Raw genomic sequence first — 23,677 nt, 5'->3', positions numbered from 1 at the left:
GATGTTGATATTAGTACTTAAGATTTTTGTTCACACGTTTAGAAATACAGAAGTCCTTACATTATTTTTTGTCAACTTATGTCTTCACTTACCCTTGAGATCTCAAAAATTGTCAGGGAAAAGTGCTAAAACTTGTTTGGAAATCAGGGAAATATCAGGGAATTTCACATGGGGAAACTTGTGGCAACCTCTGGAAACTATGACTCAGTAGTCTGTGTCAGACCCAAAACAATGCTGCATTCAAAAGGAGTCTGAATCTTATTATCATTGGCAGGGCTTTCCTCTCAGTAAATTTTTGCTATCTTTCTTTTGCCCAATGAATGATTCTCTCTGCCCTCACTCAACTTTGATTACCTCATTTCTACACATTCCCCTCCCTCCCCCTCTATCTTTGCATCCATTGCTTTCTTTCTTTATCGCTGATGCTAACTTTTCCCTTTTACTTCCTTGGCCTTGTCTGTACAAGTTAACTGCTTCTCTGTTGTTGTCCCCATTTGACAAAAATATTTTATTTGAGAAGTGTCCTGGTATTATAGTATTAATTATTTTCATTATCTGTCATTGATTTTCTGTGCAAGAGTTAACATTGTATAGAATGTCAGTGCAAATTCTTGGGCAAGATTTGAGGAAGTGCCTTAAGCCCCTGATATTGTCAGTCTTTCATCTTCCATTTTGCTGAAGAGATGGGGATGTCAACTAAATTACTATTTTTTCAGATAAAAATTATTTATTCTCTTTTTCTAAAATTAATTCCAAACAGCCATATTGATTATATTCATGTTTTATTATGATTGATTTAGAAGCACCAATGACTAGTGCCTGATGATGACGCTGCCAGAACTTTGAAATCAATTGTAGTAAGTGAACTTCATCAAGTATAGCTGTTTGGAATTCATTACAAAACAGAGAGACTAAATAGTTATTTTACACAACAACAATGTTGTCAGATTTATTAAATATAATCTATTTCAGTGGTGTTCAAACGTGTTTCACTTTTGAATGCAAATGACACATCACTGATACATTGAAAATAGAATTTCCCACCTGAATCCTTGCAAGTGTATCTTGTCATTTCTTACAAATTCTAATGATCATGTTCTAATGGTTAACAACAAGAGATTATTATTAGTAGTAGAACTCTACTATTTGGACATGGGCTGCCTTTCTTCCATCTCGTATCAATCCTGACATAGAGTTTTGAGAGATTTCTCCATTCTTGAATTACTTTTACATGTTAACCATTCCTCACTTTTACTGTGTTTCTTTGGAAGAAAGATTTATTTCTTTTGCTTTCTTGGAGAAATAAAATTTTAACAATATAGTGTCAGCAATGGTTTTTCACTTTCTAACTGCTACTGTAACAGTTACTATTTCAGTGGTTTCTTAGTAGACTGTCATGTTACTGATACTTTTACTATACCCTTGTAGGTGTCAGCTTTTGTGAAAGGCAAAGTGTTGGGCTTTTCCGATCAAGCACACAATCTCCTGCAAAAGTTAAACTTGTAAGTCCCTTTGCTTGACCTTAATTCATTATCATATATGTTGTGGCACCAGAAATAACACTACGGTGGAACTTTGATTTTTCATTCCACAATATTATGTTTTTTGCAATTCTACATCATAAATTCGTAGTCCCTGTGTACAACCCATAAGATCAATGTTGAAAATTCCCTGATTTTATGTTTTTTCCTAGTAAGGTTTACCTCGATTCTACATTCTTACATGATGTCTCTCTTGACTTCATCCCGTTTTCTTCCTATTGACATTTGATGTCACTGAATGAGTTATATGTGGCACACAAGGCAGTCAGTTTGCACTGCGAGTGGTGATTGAGTTAAGGGATATTTTAGGCCATTGCGGAGAGGAAACGCTGACATAATACATGATTATGATTGGCAATGCCAACAAAACTTGCTGCATTTAGCTTCACCACATGATTATAATACAACTACTGCTAGGTTGCGGGAGCAATTGAAAAACAGGACAGTGGAAGCGAAGTGTTCTGGACCAAGCCAATATGTGACAAAAGTGCCCAGCCACCCACTTTTCTTGTGCGACTTATAAATCAGTCTCGTCTTTTTTAATGTATTTCTGATGAATGGTATTTAGCAACAAGAGCGATCATCAGCCTTTTAAATTCAAACACTGACTCACAAAGAATATGCTCCCTCAGAATCAGGTAAAAGGACATTACCAGCTAGGGAGCTCTTATTGGCTGGTTACTTGTTATGTCACCCAACAGCCAGCGCAAACTCCACACCACTCTGACACACATAGTAAGTTTACAGACCTTAGCCAATGAAACATTCAAAATTCTTAAAGCAGTAGGTTATGGACAAACACAGAAGCTATAAAACAAAGTCGGTGCAAGAATTTCTTGTCCTGCTAGGTAGCAATTTTACCAACACGCATAATGTCAACTGACATAACCAAATCACAAGGACATAAACAAAAAAGGAATTTCAAAATTTTATCTCCTATAATAGACCAATTAAGAAAAAAAATGAGTTTTGTAACTGTTAATACTGTAGAGTATGTAGTTGAAAAGACTACCACTTTTGCAATGATGTACGAGGTAACTGAGGCATTTCCCAACTCACTATTCCCACAAATTATACTGTAAACACACAGTTTTGACGGTTCTGTCATTTTATGTTCACCTCAAAAATAGCAAAAATTTAAGAGTTTACATGGTGAAATAAACTGTAAACTGTGAAATACGGTGAAAACTACTGGATTACAACATCTCCGATATTTGTAACATTTTGGGTGTTTGTTTTCCACTTGCGGTGTAACATGGTGACATCACAATAATGCTGTCTCTTCTAGCATAAGAGTGATGAACCGCAAGCTTACTTGGTGGCTTGTTCCAAAGTACAGCTGATGTGATCAGTTTATAGCAAACCCTCCACTACCGTGCATTCGTTTACTTGCAGGAGTTCTCCCTGGAGTCTTGAGAGAATCTGGAGTGTACGTGCCTCCACCGACTGCAGGCAACGTAGGCTACTGCATTTGCTATGTGTGGCACGACAATTAAGAAAACATTTTCAGTGAACATTTTTGCGATAGCTTGTTCACCTTTGTTGCAGTCCTCAATGGTTTTTAATGCAGTGTGATGGCAGACAGATTGTTATAAATGTGGTGGGCTGCTGGGACAGAGGATCACTGAAATCACAGCAGGCTTAACTTTGTTATATTCATTGGTATAAATAAGGACAACTTGAAGGAAAACTTGTGTGTATATATGTGCTTTCACGAAAACTTGTTTTACACTACAATAAGAGTCAAGTGTGAAGTGTAAATGGTGTGTGTTGGCAATGCTGCGCAGAATGCTCCATTTTGACAATTCAGTACAATGAGCAAGTAAATGTTTTCAAGCAATACACTGGATGTCACTGTGCTCTAATCACCAGTGTGTGCTGTAGTACTGCTGGCTACACAAGGAAAACACACACCTTCCACATGTTAAGCTGCATCCACACTGTCACTGCAAACGTGTTTCAGTTGGAAATTTTGTTTCCTGCAGTGTTTCACATCTGTTTCCAACTTTGCTGCCACAGAGACAAGAAACAACCATATCTCAGTGTATTTGCATCATCTGCAAAGCTATTTGTTGTATTGTTTTTGCATTGTGTGCCATGTCATGTCCCAAGATGAGGGAGCTGTAATATATGGTGCTGCATTTTTAATACTTGAAGGTTTATGAAAACAAAATGAAAGGCATCTTCATCTTCCTTTGTTTATCATGACTTTTGGCCTGCAGGCCATGCAGCCATTTTTCAGAGTTTTACAGGAGGTGGTTTTGTTTATCAAAAATTTCGTAATTGGTTTTAAAACTATGGTATTATTTTGATGAGGGAGAGTTTTTATAGAAGTTGGTAATGGTTGATAACATCACATTAGTTACTGATTGAAATCAGTTTGTTGGTTTGCATATACTCATTGTCATTAGTGAGGGAAAACATACTATAGAAGAACTGGTGGGGAAACTTGCGACATTTGGGAACTGAATACAGAAGACCGTTCTAATTTCCATAATTTCACTCATATGTCACCTAATGATTTGGAATTTCTGGCAAATATGGTATCAACCTTTCTTAAAAATAGACAGAAATTTCAGCAAGCAGTGACAACTAGACATGCCGCTAATCTTAGTTTTTTGGCAACATGATTTTCATTCCAGAGCCTCGAGTATTCATTTCGCATTTCAAAGCAAGATATGACAAATGACCTTATTTTCTTTTCTTCACTGTCTTTGTCAGTATTCTAACAAATGTAGCAGCAGTTCTCTGCAGAGGGTCTTGTGTTTTGTTGCTTTTCTTGTACTGATTGCTTCACGTATTCCACAAGCAGCCCTTAGCCTTGTACAGTGACAAAAACTCGACGGCTTGCAGTCTCGTTCATTGCATAACCCCTCCCTCCTCTCCTGCCCCTGGAAAAACTTAACACAACAAGGGAAAATAAAAACCTAACAACTCTTTATAACAGGTTACACATTGACATATAAATATACTCTAGCACCATACAGCAGTGACATGCGGTAGCTGACCTGAAACATTGTTTCCTTTGATCTGCACTATCATTGTTATGGACAGATGTTTTCACTCGTGGAAACATGTTTCCAAACCGTTTCCACATCAAGTAGCCTGAAAAATGTTTCATAAATGTGTTTCAAGCTCAGTGTGCATGCGGTTTCAGAGTCTGGTGCCTTTCACTGTTTTTGGTTTAATTCACCATGTTCATAAATTTTTGCTTTTTTGTGGGTGAGCACCAAGAAAAGATCTCTCAGAAATGCATGTTTTGACATATAATTTGTTGTTGTAGCATGTTGGAAAATAGCTGTTGCTTTATACCTAGACACCAATTTCAATTTTTTGATAAGTTTTTACTTGCTGTTACAAAACTATGTTTTTTTAAGAACAGATGAAATTCATTGCCATGAATTATTGTATAAACATTGTATTGTACATTTAATTTCCTTCGCTTATACATATTTCATTCAGTGTATTGGTGAGGATTACGATTTTTAATTGTGTATGACAACTACATATGTTTTTGCTTGTATTTTTCATTAAATAGGGATTGTGCGTAGCTTATAACAACACATTTTTATTGTGACAATCACACGCTTATCATTGTTATTTGTCTGTATGGCAGAAGCCTGTTGTGATTTTTCTAACGCAGTTGTTCCTGGATGAACAGTGTAAACTAATTTAGATTGAAAGCCCAAAAGTAAAAACAGCAATATATGAACCAGAAAAGAAACTTTGTGTTACTAGTGTACAATACTAGAAAAACTGGAACCTGGCTGCCAGAAATGTTAAAGAACATGGAATTTGTTGGATCATGGAATTCCTCTCCAACTGAGGTAGTGCCCTATCATCTCTAGTAGTTTTTGTGTTCACTGTACAGTAAACTCTACTCTTAGTTCCTTCAGTGTCCTTCTGTTTTACACTCTCTCTCTCTCTCTCTCTCTCTCTCTCTCTCTCTCTCTCTCTCTCTCTCTCTCTCTCTTCCTGTTTCTTTCATTTTCCTGTATACTGACAAAAGAACAAATTCAGAGTGTCAATTAGAAGAAATGTAAATGTAATGTTGTAATACACATGTATGTGCAAATAATTCATGTGTTTTATCCTCAACATGTTTGAAAAGAAGTTTCGAGCACCTACTGTATTTGATTATCTGCTACATGCTTTCTCTGTATGGTTTGTGTGGTTGTATATTTTGCTATTACTGTAGTTTGGGTTCTCCCTAACATTTTCCATCATTATATTTATTTCTTTGATAGCTGTGCTGTACATTAAACAAGGTATTTAAATTGTTACCTGTTATGTACTAGAGCATACAGGTGTATGTAGCTTGTCTTACATTAGAAGTTAATTTGCTTTCATAACAGATCACTCGGTACCGTAACCGATCTGGTGTGAAGAAGATGGTTGAGAGTTGCAAACGAGAAGGCTTCTCAGATCTGATAGTAATCAATGAGGATCAGCGGCAGCCAAATGGCCTACTGGTTGTTCACTTACCAGATGGCCCAACTGCAAATTTCAAGCTTAGCAATGTGAAGTTAACCACAGACCTCAAGCGCAACTATAAGGAAATATCACAGCATAAGCCAGAAGTAAGTCACACTTTGTAAAATTCTTACATTAATATTGACTAAAATAATAATTTTTTGCATGTATATAATAACTGGGTGGATAAAAATCTATACTCCAAGCAGCAGTGGGAGAAAACACAGTTAAAAGTTATAGAAATGTGCATGCTTTCAGAGCTACTGGCTCTTTCTTCTTACAGAATAGTTGAAGGGGAAGGAAGAGGGATGAAGGAAAAGAACTGGTGAGGTTTAGGAAAGGGGGAGGGATACGCAGAAGTCACCCAGAATCCTGGGTCAGGGGAGACCTACCAGATGGAATGAGAAGGAAAAACTGACTATTGGAGACTGCACCGAATGAGATTTGAAATACACTCAGATGAATGTACATTTCCATAACTGTTACACTCATTTTTTCATGAGTTGCTTGGTGGGTAGATTTTTTATCTATCCAATTATATCACATTTGGTCACCATTGTGTGTAACACCCACATAAGTCAGATGGGTAAATATGAAAGAAAAGTAGTTTCCATGAATTAGGGAATGAGGCACTAAAACTAGTAAAAGAGTTTTGCTATTTGAGCAGCAAAATAACTGACAGCTGAAGTACAGATAATATAAATGGAGACTGGTAACAAGATAAAGTATTTTCTGAAGAAGAGAAATTTGTAGCATTGAATATAAATTTAAGTGTTGGAAAGTCTTCTCTGAAGATATCTTGTCTAAAGTGTAGCCTTGAATGGAAGTGAAGTGGGGACAGTAAACAGAATTCAGACAACAAGAAAGTACAAGCTATTGAAATGTTGTTGGAAAATGCTAAAGATTAGATGGTAGATCGAATCACTACTGAGTGGGTATTGAACTGGTTTGGGGGGAAAAAGAAATTTATGGTACAACCTACTACAAGAAGGAATTGGTTGATAGGACACATCGTGATGAATCGAGGAATTGTCAGTTTGGTAATGGAGGTAAGTGTGGGATTGGTAAGAATTGTTGTGGGAGACAAATGCTCAAATACAATAAGCAGGTTGAAACAGATGTATGTTGCAGTTAGCTATGATAGACTAGTGTGGGGAGATGATTTGGACCACGTTCAGACTGAATAAAACTACAACAAAGACACAAGAAAGGAATTGTGAACAGGACAAAGAAATAATGTAAAGTTAAGGTAGAAGTGGGAGTAAAGTCAAAGAAAATAATAGATCAGTGAGGTTGACAGAGTACAATGAAAAATTTAAGACAGGTGTAGCAAGGTAAGCTCATAGAGTTAGAAACATTTAAAGGGCAAGGTAAAAGTGCAAAGAGGTAGAGATGTATAGTTTGGACAAGAGTAGAATGCTCTATGTGTACTGATAAACTTGTATTTTTCTCTCATTAACTTCCTTTGCTTGCTGCTGCAAAATTTACCTCTCTCTGTGTTGACTGTATTGTGTGGTGACTTGCAGGTAATACTGAACAATTTCACCACTCGCCTGGGCCACACTGTTGCCAACATCCTAGGTGTGCTATTCAATCCAGACCCTGAGTTCAAAGGCAGGCGTGTCGTCACTTTTCACAACCAGAGAGACTACATTTTCTTTCGGCACCACATGTACCAGTACAAGTCTGCCCAGAAGGTGTCCCTACGTGAGTTAGGTCCCCGTTTCACTCTACGACTACGGTGGTTGCAGCATGGCACCTTCGACACGAAGACTGGAGAGTTTGAGTGGGACAAGACTGGTCGCCGGCACACATTGGAGGCTTCAAGAAGGAAGTTTTACCTGTAATCTTTTGTGCCGAAATGACTGTATGTGTGCGGAGGGTACTGGCAACGTCCGCACAAAAAAACAGGATAGAAATTTACACTATCAGTGAAATAATGTAAACTGTTTAGTACATACTATATGTAAAGCAAGATTTCCTATGTGAAACCATTACAAAGAATTAGAGCTCAGGAGAATAAAAACTGAATGTATTGGTATTAACCCTGACTCTCTGAAAATCAATTTTCAGTGACTGTTTCCTATGTTGTTACCTTAAAATTGAGAACACTTGTGCTTTTGAGAAAGCAGCTCCAGGTTTCAAAGCTGGGCTTAACAGTTTTAATTATCTGTTTTTGCTGCAGTTTTTGCCAGACTAAGAACTTAAGGTAAGCCTTTTTGTAGGTTAAAAATGATGTCACAAGTGCACTTATGTCACAAGTGCACTTAATATTGAAAGCTTCTGGCAGATTACAACTGGGTGCTGGGCCAGGACTTGAACCGAGGGACATTTGCCTTCTGTGGGCAAGTGCTTTATCAACTGAGCTACCCAAGCATGACTCATTCTCACAGCTTTTATTATGCCAGCAGCTCATCATCTTCTGTCCAAACTTTACAAAAGTTCTCCCACAAATCTTGCAGAACAACACTCCTGGAAGGAAGGATATTGTGGAGACATGGCTTAGCCATGGCCTGGAGGATCAATTCCAGGATGAATTTTCGTTGTGCGCTGATCTGAAACTTTTTGGGAGGTTAAAACGGGTTATGAGTTGTGCTCGGTATGATAGAGCCGTTGTTCGACTTCCAGTCTGGCACACAGTTTTAATATTCCATGAAGTTTAATATCAGCAAACTCTCTGCTGCAGAGTGAAAACCCATTCTGGTACTCAATATTGCTATCGGTGTAATCTTGAACAGAGATGGACAAGATGAGGCTCACTCCAGGTATCACACATGATACACTCTTGGGCAACCAAGGACCATTCAGAGGGTTTCAGGACATTCACTTGAACACTGTCGTTTTAAACTTCATGCTTTATTATAACAGTTATTTAGTAAATTGTAGCATCATTTAATAGTCATGGGTGAATGGAATTCGGTAGTAGGAAAAGGGAGAGAAGGAAACGTAGTAGGTGAATATGGATTGGGGCTAAGAAATGAAAGAGGAAGCCGCCTGGTAGAATTTTGCACAGAGCACAACTTAATCATAGCTAACACTTGGTTCAAGAATCATAAAAGAAGGCTGTATACATGGAAGAAGCCTGGAGATACTGACAGGTTTCAGATAGATTATATAATGGTAAGACAGAGATTTAGGAACCAGGTTTTAAATTGTAAGACATTTCCAGGGGCAGATGTGGACTCTGACCACAGTCTGTTGGTTATGACCTGTAGATTAAAACTGAAGAAACTGCAAAAAGGTGGGAATTTAAGGAGTTGGGACTTGGATAAACTAAAAGAACCAGAGGTTGTACGGAGTTTCAAGGAGACCATAAGGAAGCAATTGACAGGAATGGGGGAAAGAAGTACAGTAGAAGAAGAATGGGTAGCTTTGAGGGATGAAGTAGTGAAGGCAGCAGAGGATCAAGTAGGTAAAAAGACGAGAGCTAGTAGAAATCCTTGGGTAACAGAAGAAATATTGAAATTAACTGATGAAAGGAGAAAATATAAAAATGCAGTAAATGAAGCAGGCAAAAAGGAATACAGACGTCTCAAAAATGAGATCGACAGGAAGCGCAAAATGCCTCAGCAGGGATGGCTAGAGGACAAATGTAAGGATGTAGAGGCTTATCTCACTATGGGTAAGATAGATACTGCCTACAGGAAAATTAGAGAGACCTTTGGAGAAAAGAGGACCACTTGTATGAATATCAAGAGCTCAGATGGAAACCCAGTTCTAAGCAAAGAAGGGAAGGCAGAAAGGTGGAAGGAGTATATAGAGGGTCTATACAAGGGCGATGTACTTGAGGACAATATTATGGAAATAGAAGAGGATGTAGATGAAGACGAAATGGGAGATACGATACTGCGTGAAGAGTTTGACAGAGCACTGAAAGACCTGAGTCGAAACAAGGCCCCTGGAGTAGACAACATTACATTGGAACTACTGACGGCCTTGGGAGAGCCAGTCCTGACAAAACTCTACCATCTGGTGAGCAAGATGTATGAGACAGGCGAAATACCCTCATACTTCAAGAAGAATATAATAATTCCAATCCCAAAGAAAGCAGGTGTTGACAGATGTGATAATTACCGAACTATCAGTTTAATAAGTCACAGCTGCAAAATACTAACGCGAGTTCTTTACAGACGAATGGGAAAACTAGTAGAAGCCGACCTCGGGGAAGATCAGTTTGGATTCCGTAGAAATGTCGGAACACGTGAGGCAATACTGACCCTACGACTTATCTTAGAAGCTAGATTAAGGAAGGGCAAACCTACGTTTCTAGCATTTGTAGACTTAGAGAAAGCTTTTGACAATGTTGATTGGAATACTCTCTTTCAAATTCTAAAGGTGGCAGGGGTAAAATACAGGGAGCGAAAGGCTATTTACAATTTGTACAGAAACCAGATGGCAGTTATAAGAGTCGAGGGACATGAAAGGGAAGCAGTGATTGGGAAGGGAGTGAGACAGGGCTGTAGTCTATCCCCGATGTTATTCAGTCTGTATATTGAGCAAGCAGTGAAGGAAACAAAAGAAAAATTCGGAGTAGGTATTAAAGTCCATGGAGAAGAAATAAAAACTTTGAGGTTCGCCGATGACATCGTAATTCTGTCAGAGACAGCAAAGGACTTGGAAGAGCAGTTGAATGGAATGGACAGTGTCTTGAAAGGAGGATATAAGATGACCATCAACAAAAGCAAAACGAGGATAATGGAATGTAGTTGAATTGAATCAGGTGATGCTGAGGGAATTAGACTAGGAAGTGAGACACTTAAAGTTGTAAAGGAGTTTTGCTGTTTGGGGAGCAAAATAACTGATGATGGTCGAAGTAGAGAGGATATAAAATGTATACTGGCAATGGCAAGGAAAGCGTTTCTGAAGAAGAGAAGTTTGTTAACATCGAGTATAGATTTAAGTGTCAGGAAGTCATTTCTGAAAGTATTTGTATGGAGTGTAGCCATGTATGGAAGTGAATCATGGATGATAAATAGTTTGGACAAGAAGAGAATAGAAGCTTTCGAAATGTGGTGCTACAGATGAATGCTGAAGATTAGATGGGTAGATCACATAACTAATGAGGAAGTATTGAATCGTATTGGGGAGAAGATAAGTTTGTGGCACAACTTGACCAGAAGAAGGGATCGGTTGGTAGGACATGTTCTGAGGCATCAAGGGATCACCAATTTAGTATTGAAGGGCAGCGTGGAGGGTAAAAATCATAGAGGGAGACCAAGAGATGACTACACTAAGCAGATTCAGAAGGATGTAGGTTGCAGTAGGTACTGGGAGATGAAGAAGCTTGCACAGTATAGAGTAGCATGGAGAGCTGCATCAAACCAGTTTCAGGACTGAAGACCACAACAACAGCAACAGCATTTTTTGTGAAAAGTCACTGCTTCTGACAGTAGTGAGCAATAAATACTGATGGGCTGACGAATATGATTGTCTTCTTTCTATGGGATCTTAGAGACTAAGCCTTGAGTTGCAGAGGTTTCCTCATTGTTGACACATATGTTCTTGTGGGGACGGGCTGCGTAGCATTGCTTATCTTCAGGAGTTGCCATTGATTCCTAGCATTGCACTTGATAATTTCTGTTTTCCGCCAAAGTTGCTCGAAGTGCTAAATACCTTCCCAAACATTGGGACGCCATTCTTGGCGATTCAGTGCAGTAGATTCCCCATTATCAGTTGCAGTTTGACAACTTTTCATGTTTTCCCTTAGTAAATCTTTGTCTCATTTCTGTAGTCTTCTTAGTTTTCTTTGACCCCTTTAGCTGGGAATACATAATTTGTTTCAGTAGACAGGATTCAGGCATACTCCGGTGATTAAGGGTGGCAGTGTGGTACTAGTGTACAAGACTCACACTCCCCCTTGGCTATCGAACTTACTTGGAGTTGCTTCGCTGATCTTTTCAGGATAGCCGGCTGCAATGTCCTGCACAACTTCTTCTTCGAGGATAAGATTCTACTTTGGAGGAATTTTTTATAGTTTTAAAGTAACTCCATACATTCAAGAATACTTTGAACTCAGTCTCACTGTATTTTCATCACACATCACAGTTTTCATACAACTAAAACATTTTTCGTAAGCTCGACAACTTCCAGTCCATCAGAAACTATCACATTCATTTTTCCATAAATACAGTCTACAAATCTGTCAGAGTTTAACAAGTCAACTGTCTTGACCTTATGAAAGTAAGAGAATGAATGAATAAGTAATTGTGTCTTCTCTTCTTTCAACAACATTCAAATGTTCACACAATAATGTTTGACATTGCACGGAGTACAGCGCGTTTATTCCTCGAGCTGTACGTGTAACTTCTCAGGTGGGCTGAGTGACTACCTGCCCGCGCCGATCATCTGTCTGATACACGTCCGTCCTGCACACGTAATTGTTGTGCAGTAGACACATTCTACTTTACCACACTCATCTCTAAAATAATGTGTATTTGAGACAGTGGAAATATGAGGGTCTCTAGAATTTACCCCAAAATTCTTGAGGCACTGCATATCCGTCCACTTAGCTTGAAAACACAATATTATATTTTATACATGTTCATTATGTACATCAGTATTGTATTCATATAATATTATTCTACATTTCCATCAATTTATACAACAATTGTCGGGTACTTAGTGTATAGCTCTCTTTCCTTTTCCATGTTAATACCATTATAATCATGGACCTTTTGATCAATGTAAACTTTGTAAGGACAAGAATCTTTCTGTCCCTTTCCAATCGTTAATTCGAAGTGTGCATTACCCAAGTGTATGCTGTTGTTTACTCTTACTTAGCGTACTACTTTTTCTAAATATGGATTTATTCAATGCCTTTTACAATCTGGAGGAACTCTGGATAAATAAAGGTGTTCTTTTCAACACATGTATCTTCACACAAACATAACAATGCGAGTGGAAATGACAATTGAAACTTACCAGAATACTCTTTACAAAATGTGTGACTTTTGTCACGATACTGTCCTTTTCCTTTAGGCACAGTACCTCTACCTCACATATGGGTTGATACTATGAAAGCACTTCCTCCTTCCATTTTGGTAGGTACGCCTCTCTAAACAAATTCCTAATATACGATGGTACAGGTCAATCCCCTTCTTGGTACCCCTGCCTGCACAGTATAGGTCAGCCTTTCTTGGGTTCTCCTACCTACCCTTTTTCACCCAATCAGTGCTGGGTGCGCCCTGCTTCTCTTTCCTGATTAGGCTCCATTGTCCATTGCCCTAGCATACATCTTGATGTACCCTAGAATTCGAATACCTCTTAGAGAAATTAATGTCCTACTTCACTCCTTACACTCGCCTCTCAATACTTTCTGTAACCCTTTAGAGTCCTCCCCTACTCTTCCAGTTCTATGTTCCCAATAGACACCATACTTGAAAATAAGACTTCTACTTATACTCTGCTTGTCCCATTATCCTACAATTCGTCAGAATAGTCGTTAGACTGACACCACTTCTGTCCAGTTAAGTGTACGATGTAGCATAACGAACCACAATATGTTCCTCCTCTTCTCATGTACACATACTAGTGTAATACCGTCGTCATAACCATAAATACTCTTAGCTTGTACATATATAAATATATCCCTGTACATACCTTTACGTGATGTGAAACAGTCACCGCACATAACCAGATGCGCATACCTATCACTGTGTGCACACTTTTCTCTTTCCAACACTTGATGGTTCCCACATTATCTTAAACTGTGCTCTTCCTGTTTGTCTCTTTGTGTTTCATTGTGTGTATGCGTATGGGTAGTTGTGTAGCCTGATTCTTCAGCCAGCTTATGGAAAATAAGTTGTAGGTTATAGAAGACCACAGAAATTGAGAAGGACTTCAGTGATAGCAGTGTACGCATATGGACAGGGGGAAAGATAGACTGGTACTCCAAAGAGAAGTAAGAAAGGAAAAAGTAGAAATCGCTGCTAAGATCGAAGAAGAGAAAGAAGATAGCCCCAAAGACAGAAAACCCTTTCCACCCCCTTTCCCCAGGATCCTCACTTCGCTAGTACTTGAGTGAGAAGCCGGAGGAGGTATGATGATAAACGTCTCCTGCAGAACGGACATTCTCACCTTCACCTTTGAAGTCCCCGAAGAAAGATCTTAGCAACTCCTATGGAACGGCAATGGTGAAGAATCAGTCACACTTGTCTGCGAGGGTCGTTTGAAAGGTGTGAATGTATGTAGTGCTAGTCATGTTTGTACCTACACTACCCACCCCTTTCGAAATTTATACAAACCCTCCCCATTCCTATCCCATTTCACAAAAGTATAAATTATCCCATAATAAGTAGAAAACTATGTATCATATCATTATAAATAGAAACTATGTATCATATCATCACGAACATCTCATTATTCCTCTTACCCTGTATCGTATCATTCACATCATTTTTCACAAAGGATATATAATATTCAGTAGTAAGTAAAAAACTATGTATCATATCATTGCAAATATAGAAATATCCATATTATATCATATCTTCGAATAATTTATGCTCGAATAAGACCAAACTATATGTTGGTTGGCTAGGCATAAATATGACCTAACTACACGCAGATGGTGGGAGACTGGCTGATTAGGCAAAAATGTAACCTAACAATCCGTGGAGATTGCATCAGGCTGCAGTTAACACTACAAACAAGACCCTAGGACCAGTCACGAAGACCAGCTATGGCGCTCCTGGAATAACCGAGGAGGATGTTTCAGTGGGTATAACTTTTTCTGTTGCCATTGTATGGAAAACTTGTGAAGAGATTACATTCAAAGACAACTTTTGGCAAAAATAAAACTTAACTGCGATTGGATTCAAGATCCTTGATGACTAGAGTGGAGCATGCTGTCAACTCACCTTTACATCAAGACTAGAGCAGAGCATGCTATCAGTTCACATATTATGATATTTTACCCAATGCTTCACCCTTGACTTGATATAACAACCCAATTCATCACGGTGAATATACAATGGAGAATCACAGTGCCCATAAACAAGTAAGACTGTGTATATTGATGAGATCACACAAAGCAGTATGACCTTGATATCAACCCTGCTTGTCCGTGACGTCTAGATGAGTATGCCCAAGTACTAACTATATGACAGTATAAGAGGAAGAAAACAGAATACAGGACAGTATAAGACTTTAAAGAGAATTAGATGGAGGAAAATGAATATAGAAGTAACACCAAACCCAACTCGGGATCCAACGGTCTTCACTCCGCCCATTAATGTCGCTGGGGAATAATGTGACTTTGCCTGGATCCCATGGATCTGCTCTTAACCTCATTTGAGCAAGTACAGACCAGCACTTCTCATTACATTTTGTGTGAAAGTCTCCCCCTCAACAAAACAATTACCACTTTATTAGTCAACACTATGTTCTGTGAAGCTACCCTCTTCTCTATCTTATTCTGGATAAGTTTAAATTCATTCCACAAAATGTTTATGCCTTTTTTTTTAGTCATCAAGTTCAGACATGGTGGAACGTTGTCTGTGTTTACCCTTACGGCAACTTTCCGGTTGATTTAATTTCTCTACCTGTTCCTCCAGACAGCTTATATTTATGATGTCTGAGATTGCTAGCTTTTCATTAAAATTTCTCTCTACCACATCTACACGAGTGTTGACCCTTGCAATTTGCAATTGGACAAAAGGGATCAGTTTGTCTTGTCTTTCCGTGGTAACTTTTAAGGTATGTAATCTCTGTTTCACTGCATCGACTAACATTACACGCACTTTGAAATGACCCTAACTTCTCATTAAATTCAGACTCTATATTGGTACACTTGTCCTCAATATCAAATTCTAGTTTCTGGGTCAACTTCTGAAATTGATCATCCTGCTTTTGGCTAAAGTCTGTAAACAGTTGATTCATTTGTACATTTAATTCATTCTTTAAATCTACTTATAAGTTTTCCGCTTTATCATTTAACACCGTAAATTTAGAATTTAAAGCTTCACTCTGTGCTTCTAGTTTTTCATTTAAAGAAACAATTTGATCACTTATTTCATTCCTCAAACATGAAATTTGAGCAGTTGAAGTGACACTCTGTGCTCCAAACTTTTCACTTAAAGTAACACTTATTTCATTTCTCAAAGAGTCAATTTGAGCAGTGGTGGCTACACTTTGCCCATCTATTTTTTCACTTAATGAAGCATTCTGAGCATCTAACTTGGTATTTAACTTAGTATTCACTGAGTCTAACTTTAGACTTAGTCCCATAATTAAATTTGCTACTTCAGTCCAGTTGTTCCTCCTCCATAGTCCTAATTTTCTTTGATGTTGTAATCATTAAAAAAAATCACCTCTGTAAATAATGACCACCCTGGTTTACATTCAAATAATTATTATCTTCAGCTCACCTGGCATAGGATTGTAGCCTGCGTAGGTGAGGTGTAGAAAGGCACCAGTGAACCGCATGGGTGCCAGCAGTGTCAAATGTTGGTTGCGGCGTCAGCAGGCGCGAAGTCAGCAACTCAAACAGCAACCAGCAACGATGGTGGGATACTGCGACTACGTCGGCATCGGCTGGTTTCTGCATTGGCATCGGCTAGTTACTGCGTATGTGAGGATTGCTTCCTCCCCACAACCAAATCTTAAACACCACTTGCAGACCAATTTTTTCATCTTGTTATTATATTTTGCTATGGCAACACTCAACTTTTTCTCTTCTCAATCTTCTTCAAACTAATTCCTCCTTTTCATGTCCTGCTCACTTTGGTTGCCATTTTCTGGCAGTTTTCATTTGACGATTTACTTTAGCAGTTAATCGATTAATTACACAACAGCTATTGTACACTTCAAGTGGACAAAGCAACTGTACACACTGAGATTCTCTCGATGCTTTGACACATGAATATTGATGTTTAGTAAGTTCCCGTACATCTTCTTGATATCAGAAACTATTACATTAATTTTCAGTAAATACAGTTTTGAAATTATCTCAAGTTTAACAAGACAACTGTCTGGACCTTATGAAAGTAAGAGAATGAATGAGGGCTTGGCGACTACCTGCCCACGCCGATCATCCATCCAATACATGTCCATCCTGCTCACACATAATTGTGGTGCAGCAGACACAGTTCTACTTTACCACACTAATCTTTAAAATAATGTTTGTTCGAGACGGTGGAAATATGAGGGTCCTTAGAATTCACCCTGAAATTCTCGAGGCACTACAATATGAAGAATGTGGCCCGTCCAACAGAGTTGATGCTTGATGATCATGGCTTTCATACTCGTAGAGGTTGCTTTTTCCAGAAAACTGATGTTAGTTCACTGATCTTGCCATTTCATCCCTAGGAGCCTTCTTGGGCAGTGCTGATTGTACATTTCCAGACATTGGATGTGCGTTCTGTAACTAGTCCATTCTTTGCACCCATATGTGCGAGATGGTATAACAGTATACATAGAGCTTGGTCTTAATTCTGATGTTATGGTTATCAAAGACTCTGTACCGAAGACGACAAAAAGACATACTGGGCTATTTAGGGTGGTATTGTACTTCAGTATCAATATTTGCATTTGCTGAAAGATGGCTGCCAAGGTACGGGAAGCATTCTATGATCTGTAGGACTTTGCCTTGGATTGTGATTCTTGGGGGCATGGCAATGGAGAGCTGGGTGCAGGTTGGTGCAAGATCTGCGTCTTCTGGATGCTAAGGCTTAGACCAACGCTTGTGTATGCTTCGTCAAATGCATTTAGGATAGTTTGCAGATCTTCCTCCGAGTTGGCAAGAATGACATTATCATCTACATATTGAAGTTCAACGATGACTGTAGCGGATACTTTAGTTTTGGCCTGTAGTCTATTGAGATAGAATATAGGACTGGTAGAGGGCTGTTCAATGTCTATGTTTTACAGCTTCCCACCAACAAGTTGAAATATAGTTCCAAAAAATATTGAAAACAAAGTGGGGCTACTCCAACCTTGCTTCACACCTGTTATTATTTAGAAGTTCATCACAAGGCTACTGTTGAGAAGAACGATGCCATTCATGTTATTGTGCAGTAGTCTAAGAGAGTTAATGTACTTCACAGAATAGCCTATTTTAGCTAAGATCTCCCACAAGGCATTTTGCTTGACTGAGTCAAAAGCTGTGTCAAGATCTATGAATGCTACGTACAGAGGATGTTGTTATTCTTTACACTTCTCCTGCATGTCCGGCGCAGAAAATTACATCTGTACTGTGATTAAGTCAAAATCCACACTGTGTTCCAGGTAAACAAACTTCAGCGAAAAGTTCAATTTCTTGTAGAGGAGAGGCTTTGCCAAGATGATGCTTTTGTAGGTTCTTGCAGAGTTGTGGAAAGTGTTGTTTCATTGATCTCTCTGTCTTTATTCGAGAGTTCGTGGAAATGGTCCTCTCGTCTTGTGTTAATGGAGTTGCTGTCATCCAGGTGGGTAGAGCCATCCCTACAGTTAAGTGGGTTTAGACCTTGAGTTATTGGGCCATGTATAGTTTGCATCACACTGAAGAAAGCTTGAGTGTTAGTTTCTGCTAGATGTTGCATTTTTTGAGGTACCATCATCCCCCATTTGTTATTCAGAGCACGAGTTTTCCTGTGCCTTCCACCTTCGCTTCTTGATATTCTCTTTTCTTGGTTATTGACTTAAGATTGCTCTGCCAAGGCCAGTGTGTCTTTCTCTTTTTGTTTAGTAGTACCTGAATTTCTTGGTCATTTTCAAACAACCCATTCTTGGTGTTTGGTCTTCCAGTATCCAACTTATTCTCAGCAGCTGGCATTACTGCAGCCTACAGTGTTGCCCAGAGTTTTTCAGTGCTGTCAGGATATTTATTTGGTAGCCTTCCTTCCAATAATTTCTGCAATTTCTGTTCATTACCACTGTCCTTAAGATGGTGTGTGTTTATTTTAGATCTTGTAAGTTTTCTCTATTTCCTCCCTTGTAAGTAAATGGTGAAGGATCATCACAGACTATCAGTCGGTGATCGATCCAGCAGTCATCAGCACTTGTTGGAGCTTTCATGATAATGACATCGGTTGGTCTCTGGCATGCACATTTACTTAATCAGTCATGTGCCAGTGATTTTAGACTGTGGATGTTGCCAAGAGGTTTTAAACTTCTCCTTCTGCCTGAAGATGGTATCAGTGCTCTGAGCATTTTGTGACCTGAAGAATTCAGTTAGAATTGCACTTCCTTATCCCCTCTTTTCCAATTACTTTGGGCAAAAGTGTTGAGTCTCTACCAACTCGTGCATTGAAGTCTCCCAAGAGAATGATAAACAATAAAATACATTATTTCTTATGGAGTAAGGAGGAAAATGATATCATTAAAGATTTTTTCATGTCATCGGGACACACTATAGAAGAGTATGGCACTTACTTGAGGCATTGGCCATGAATTTTTCTGTAGACTGATAGAAATACAGTTAACAGATTTCCAAAATAATCTTGCAGTCGTAGCAGCCTGTTTCAAATTCAGACAAGTTTGATAACTGTGCTATTTCGTATTCTGTTATTGGTATGTGTAAAATGGAAGACAATTTTGTGTGCCATTTTCGGAATGTATAAAATGAAAAATTTCCTACTGTAACTTCAAAAGGCTGTATTACGTCAAAACTAAGAATACTTGAAAGCACAGAATTCAAATATTTAATTAAAGGATGTATATACAGCCACTTTTGTTGCTCAAAATTTTGTCTATTGATCACGGTTTCAATTGCACTAAGGCAGTCTTCATCAGAATAAAAGTTACAAGGAATACCTAAAAAATAATGACACAGATTGAAATAATATATACTTAATAGGATTACTTCTGTAAATTAGGTACAAACAGAATGTACATTACATGCAATCACACCATGGTTTAACATGTCTGAGCAAAAGTGCTCTCATCAAACAGAAATGTCATAGGAATAAAAACTAAAATGTATTCCTATGACATTTCTGTTTGACAAGGGCACTTTTGCTCAGCTGTTTCAAACCAAGGTGTGATTACATGTAATTTACATTCTGTTTGAAAGTGTTCTAAGGAAGTAATACTACTATAATAAAGTGTATATTACTGCAATTCACGTCATTATATTTGTAGGTATTGCACGTAACTTATTATTTTGATGAAGATTGCCTTAGTGCAATCGAAACCGTGTTCAATCGACAAAATTTTGTGCAATCGAAGTGGTTGTATATACGTCCCATAATTAAACAGCATACAGTCTCTGGATCACAGCCAATCAAATGTTTAAAATGTCAAGAATTCAAATATGTTGCTACAAATCAGGGGTGGGGGGAGATAACATTTTCAATGGAACACTGTCATTTCGATTTCACTGCATCACAGATACAGTATGAGTGTAAATCTGGAAATAGAAAATCCAGTAATAACATGTTTTATAGCTGATCATTTATTTGCCACTAGTGCTATTTCATGAAGAGAATTACCAGTGTTGGCTATTATTGCGCATCTTCAGATCTACAAAGTTGGAAACAAAAAATGGCAAATACAAAGAAAGAGTCAAGCTATGTCACTACTTGATACCTCTGATGAGGTGCTCCCATTCAGCAAACACGGTGTAGCAGCCTACATAAGACTCCTGCAACATGCTGGACAACTGTGACTCCAGAGTAAAACAGAGACATTTGACTGTTTCCTTGGTGTGACCAGAACAACTGGAGATAATGCTGATACACATCATCTGTGGTGCAGTACCCTCCAGACTGCAGCTAAGGAAATTTTATATGTTGAGAAATGCCATGAGAACAGTTTTGATTTGGTAGTTTTTACATGTGTTATTCTAAATTATTTTTAATATAAAACTATGCCTTTATTTTATTAACTTCAAAAATGTTGCCAAAATAGTTTTAAGAAATTCAAGGTTTTCATGTGTTTGTGAATGTGTGCTTTTACAATGTTAGTCAATTTTTATGTAAAAAAGTGCCTTACTGAAATATGCACGGGTCAAAGTTAACTTCATGTTACATTTTCTGTTTATGTATGTACTCCAATATTTTAGAAATGACTTCATTGTTACAAGACTTTTATTCGCAATCGTGACTTCAGCCAGTTGTGCTGTTATTTAGTGACAGCTCACTGTGAAGTGCACCAATGCATGATCATTTTGTGTAAGAAGACACTCTCTCCATGTTTACTTACACATTCGATATGATGGGAAACTTCATCATTTATGTGAAAAGATGTACCACTTCATGTAACAATTCTTATCTTGATTTTTGCTGTGTGTCCACCAAACAACAAACTTTTTGGCAATTCATAGTGTTCTATACGTGCTATTGCAGAATAATTGTTTGCTTCGGGGTATTTGTACGTGAAGGCATCTTTTTGTTACAAAAATCTGTGATACATCCGTTTCTGTTTTTTTTTTTTTGTTTTTTTACGTGGAAAAGCAATTTTTAATAATCTTTACTTCATATTACACACATTTAGTCTGCATTGTTAACTTGCACAACAGAATAAATTGGCTTGTATTTCTTTATAACTTCCTTGGATAAGTAATGTTCTTTTCTTTAAATGTGATTTATTTTTTGATGTAGTCACTGCATTCTGGAAAATAGTGTTCAATAATGAATCACTGTGTGGTGCACATCATAAAAGCTGTCTGACCGCTTCCAAACTATAGTCTTTGATTCCACACTGAGGATAGCTCTGATGATGGGGGCACCACAGTTATTGCTGACACATAATGAACTTCTATGTTTTGCATTTTGTGGCAGTTAAATTCAAGAAATAGTTCATTTAATGCAATGGTATGGAGAGTTTAACATGGAATAAACCTCTATAACAAACCGCTCAGTCACAATGTGTACTGCACCCTGATGAGATGCATGGCTGTTGAGGTGAACAGTCATAGCATGCAATCTCAGTTGTATAAGGCTTACCTAGGCACTTGGGGCTCTGTCTAGGTGGACTCTTACTTCTCTAGCTGCTCATGGGACAAAGATGGATCCTTCGAAATCTTCTTTGCCTCTTCCAAGCAGAAAGAGTGGATTGCTAGTAGGTACCAACACCAAATTCCACAAGAGGGCGCGTGTAGCCAATCCTCCTGATTCAGGAGCGAAGTCTCAGGGTTTCCAGACTAGTAACAGAACACATGCTGGCAGTCAGAATGAGTTTTTAACCATTAAAAGGAAAGAAGGCAGCTTTGAGAAAGTTTCACCTTTCTATATTTGAAAAGTGCTCAAGGGCGCATTGCTGGCAATTTGAAATCTGTTAAGCGATTGCATAATGGGACGCTGTTGGTGGAAGCCGCTAGTTCCCAACAAGCTAAGAATCTACAGAATGCACAATCCCTTGGGGAATATGCCTTCAAAACTGAGCTGCACACCACCTTGAATTACAACAAAGCTGCTGTGACATGCAGGGTTCTGGTGGACATTCTGAATGAGGAACTGAAAGATGAGTGGGCTCCAGAAGGAATACATGAAGAGGGTGGATGGGGTTCTTTTTAAGTCTGACTCCTTTATTGTGAATAGCACAAAACTCTGAGCATATTAAGGCAGGTTTCTTTCAATTAAGCGTACAGCCTTATGCATCCAACCGAATGCACTGTTTCAAATGCCAGCACTTTGGGCATACTACAAGTGTGGTCAGACAGCCCATGAAGGTGTCAATTGTTTGTCTTCATTGAAGTGTGTGAATTGCTCTGGACCTCACCTCGTCTGGAGCCGGGACTGCAGCATGTATCTGGAAGAACGGAAGATACAGGAGCTTAAAACTACTAAGCCCGTCCCCTATACTGAGGCAAAAAAGCTCTATAAAGTCATGCTGCCCCCCCCCCCCCCCCCCACTTCGTTCTTGATCGTCCACTCTTATTATTCCCTCTTGGTTGTTGTACATATTGTATATGACCCGTCTCTCCCTATAGCTTACCCCTACTATCTCGCTCCAAACCTGAGCCTCCACCCTTTGTGGACTACCCTGCCCATCAGAAAGTCAGGATCAAAGCAATACCACCCTGATAGATGGCTCCCATTATACAGTTGAACATGAGTGGATTCAGTACACACATGGAGGTACTGAAACTCCTAGCGCAGCAATGCCCTCTGTGCTTGTGTTTTCAGGAAACACATTTCAAAGCATCTGATGCCCCTGCACTATAGTGCTATACCCTATATTGCAAGGATGATCTCACTGGGGAAAGATCCAAAGGTGGGGTTGCTGTGTTTGTCGATAATGGGCACTACTCCTCTGCTCTTCCCCTGGATACCGACCTGCAAGCAGTTGCAGTTGAAATTTCTGCACGTCACCAGCTTACAGTTTGTTCTCTTTATTTACCCCCACTGGATGCAGTAGACTCTAAGGCTCTCGCAGATCTTATCGCGCAACTCCCCCAACCATTTCTCATCCTGGGAGACTTCAATGCCCACCATGTACTGTGGGGCTCAACATTTATTTGTCATTGGGGTTAAGTTTTGGAGAGCTCCTGACATCTCGAGAGCTGTGTCTGCTAAACACTGTGCTGCTACTGGGTCATTCTCAGCCATCAACGTATCTCTCTGCTCTCCAGCCCTTGCCGACTCTGTTCACTGGGAGGTCATTGATGACCTTCACTCCAGCGATCGCTTCCCAATCCACCTTCAGCCACTTGATGGTGTGTTGCTGGAACAGAAGCCACCATTGTGGATGATTGGCAGGGCTGGCTGGACACTGTTTGGCCAGTTGGCCTGTTTGAACACCGTAAC

General features: G+C 38.9%; 1 protein-coding gene across 1 annotated transcript in view; it reads left to right on the top strand.

The window, feature by feature from the left end:
• The window catches only part of LOC126284947 (probable ribosome production factor 1), a 45,559-nt gene extending 37,500 nt beyond the window's left edge, over window positions 1-8,059 (top strand). Inside the window, exons 4-5 of the mRNA XM_049984222.1 lie at window positions 5,897-6,121; window positions 7,541-8,059. Of these exons, the coding sequence (XP_049840179.1) occupies window positions 5,897-6,121; window positions 7,541-7,861 (546 nt within the window). The 3' untranslated portion in view covers window positions 7,862-8,059. The remainder of the gene's footprint in view (window positions 1-5,896; window positions 6,122-7,540) is intronic.
• Window positions 8,060-23,677: the final 15,618 nt, after the last annotated feature.

The sequence above is a fragment of the Schistocerca gregaria genome, chromosome 8 (genome assembly GCF_023897955.1).
Source record: "Schistocerca gregaria isolate iqSchGreg1 chromosome 8, iqSchGreg1.2, whole genome shotgun sequence".
Lineage (NCBI taxonomy): Eukaryota > Metazoa > Arthropoda > Insecta > Orthoptera > Acrididae > Schistocerca > Schistocerca gregaria.
Note: the sequence above shows the minus strand (reverse complement) of the source record. Positions and strands in the feature narration are given on the sequence as shown.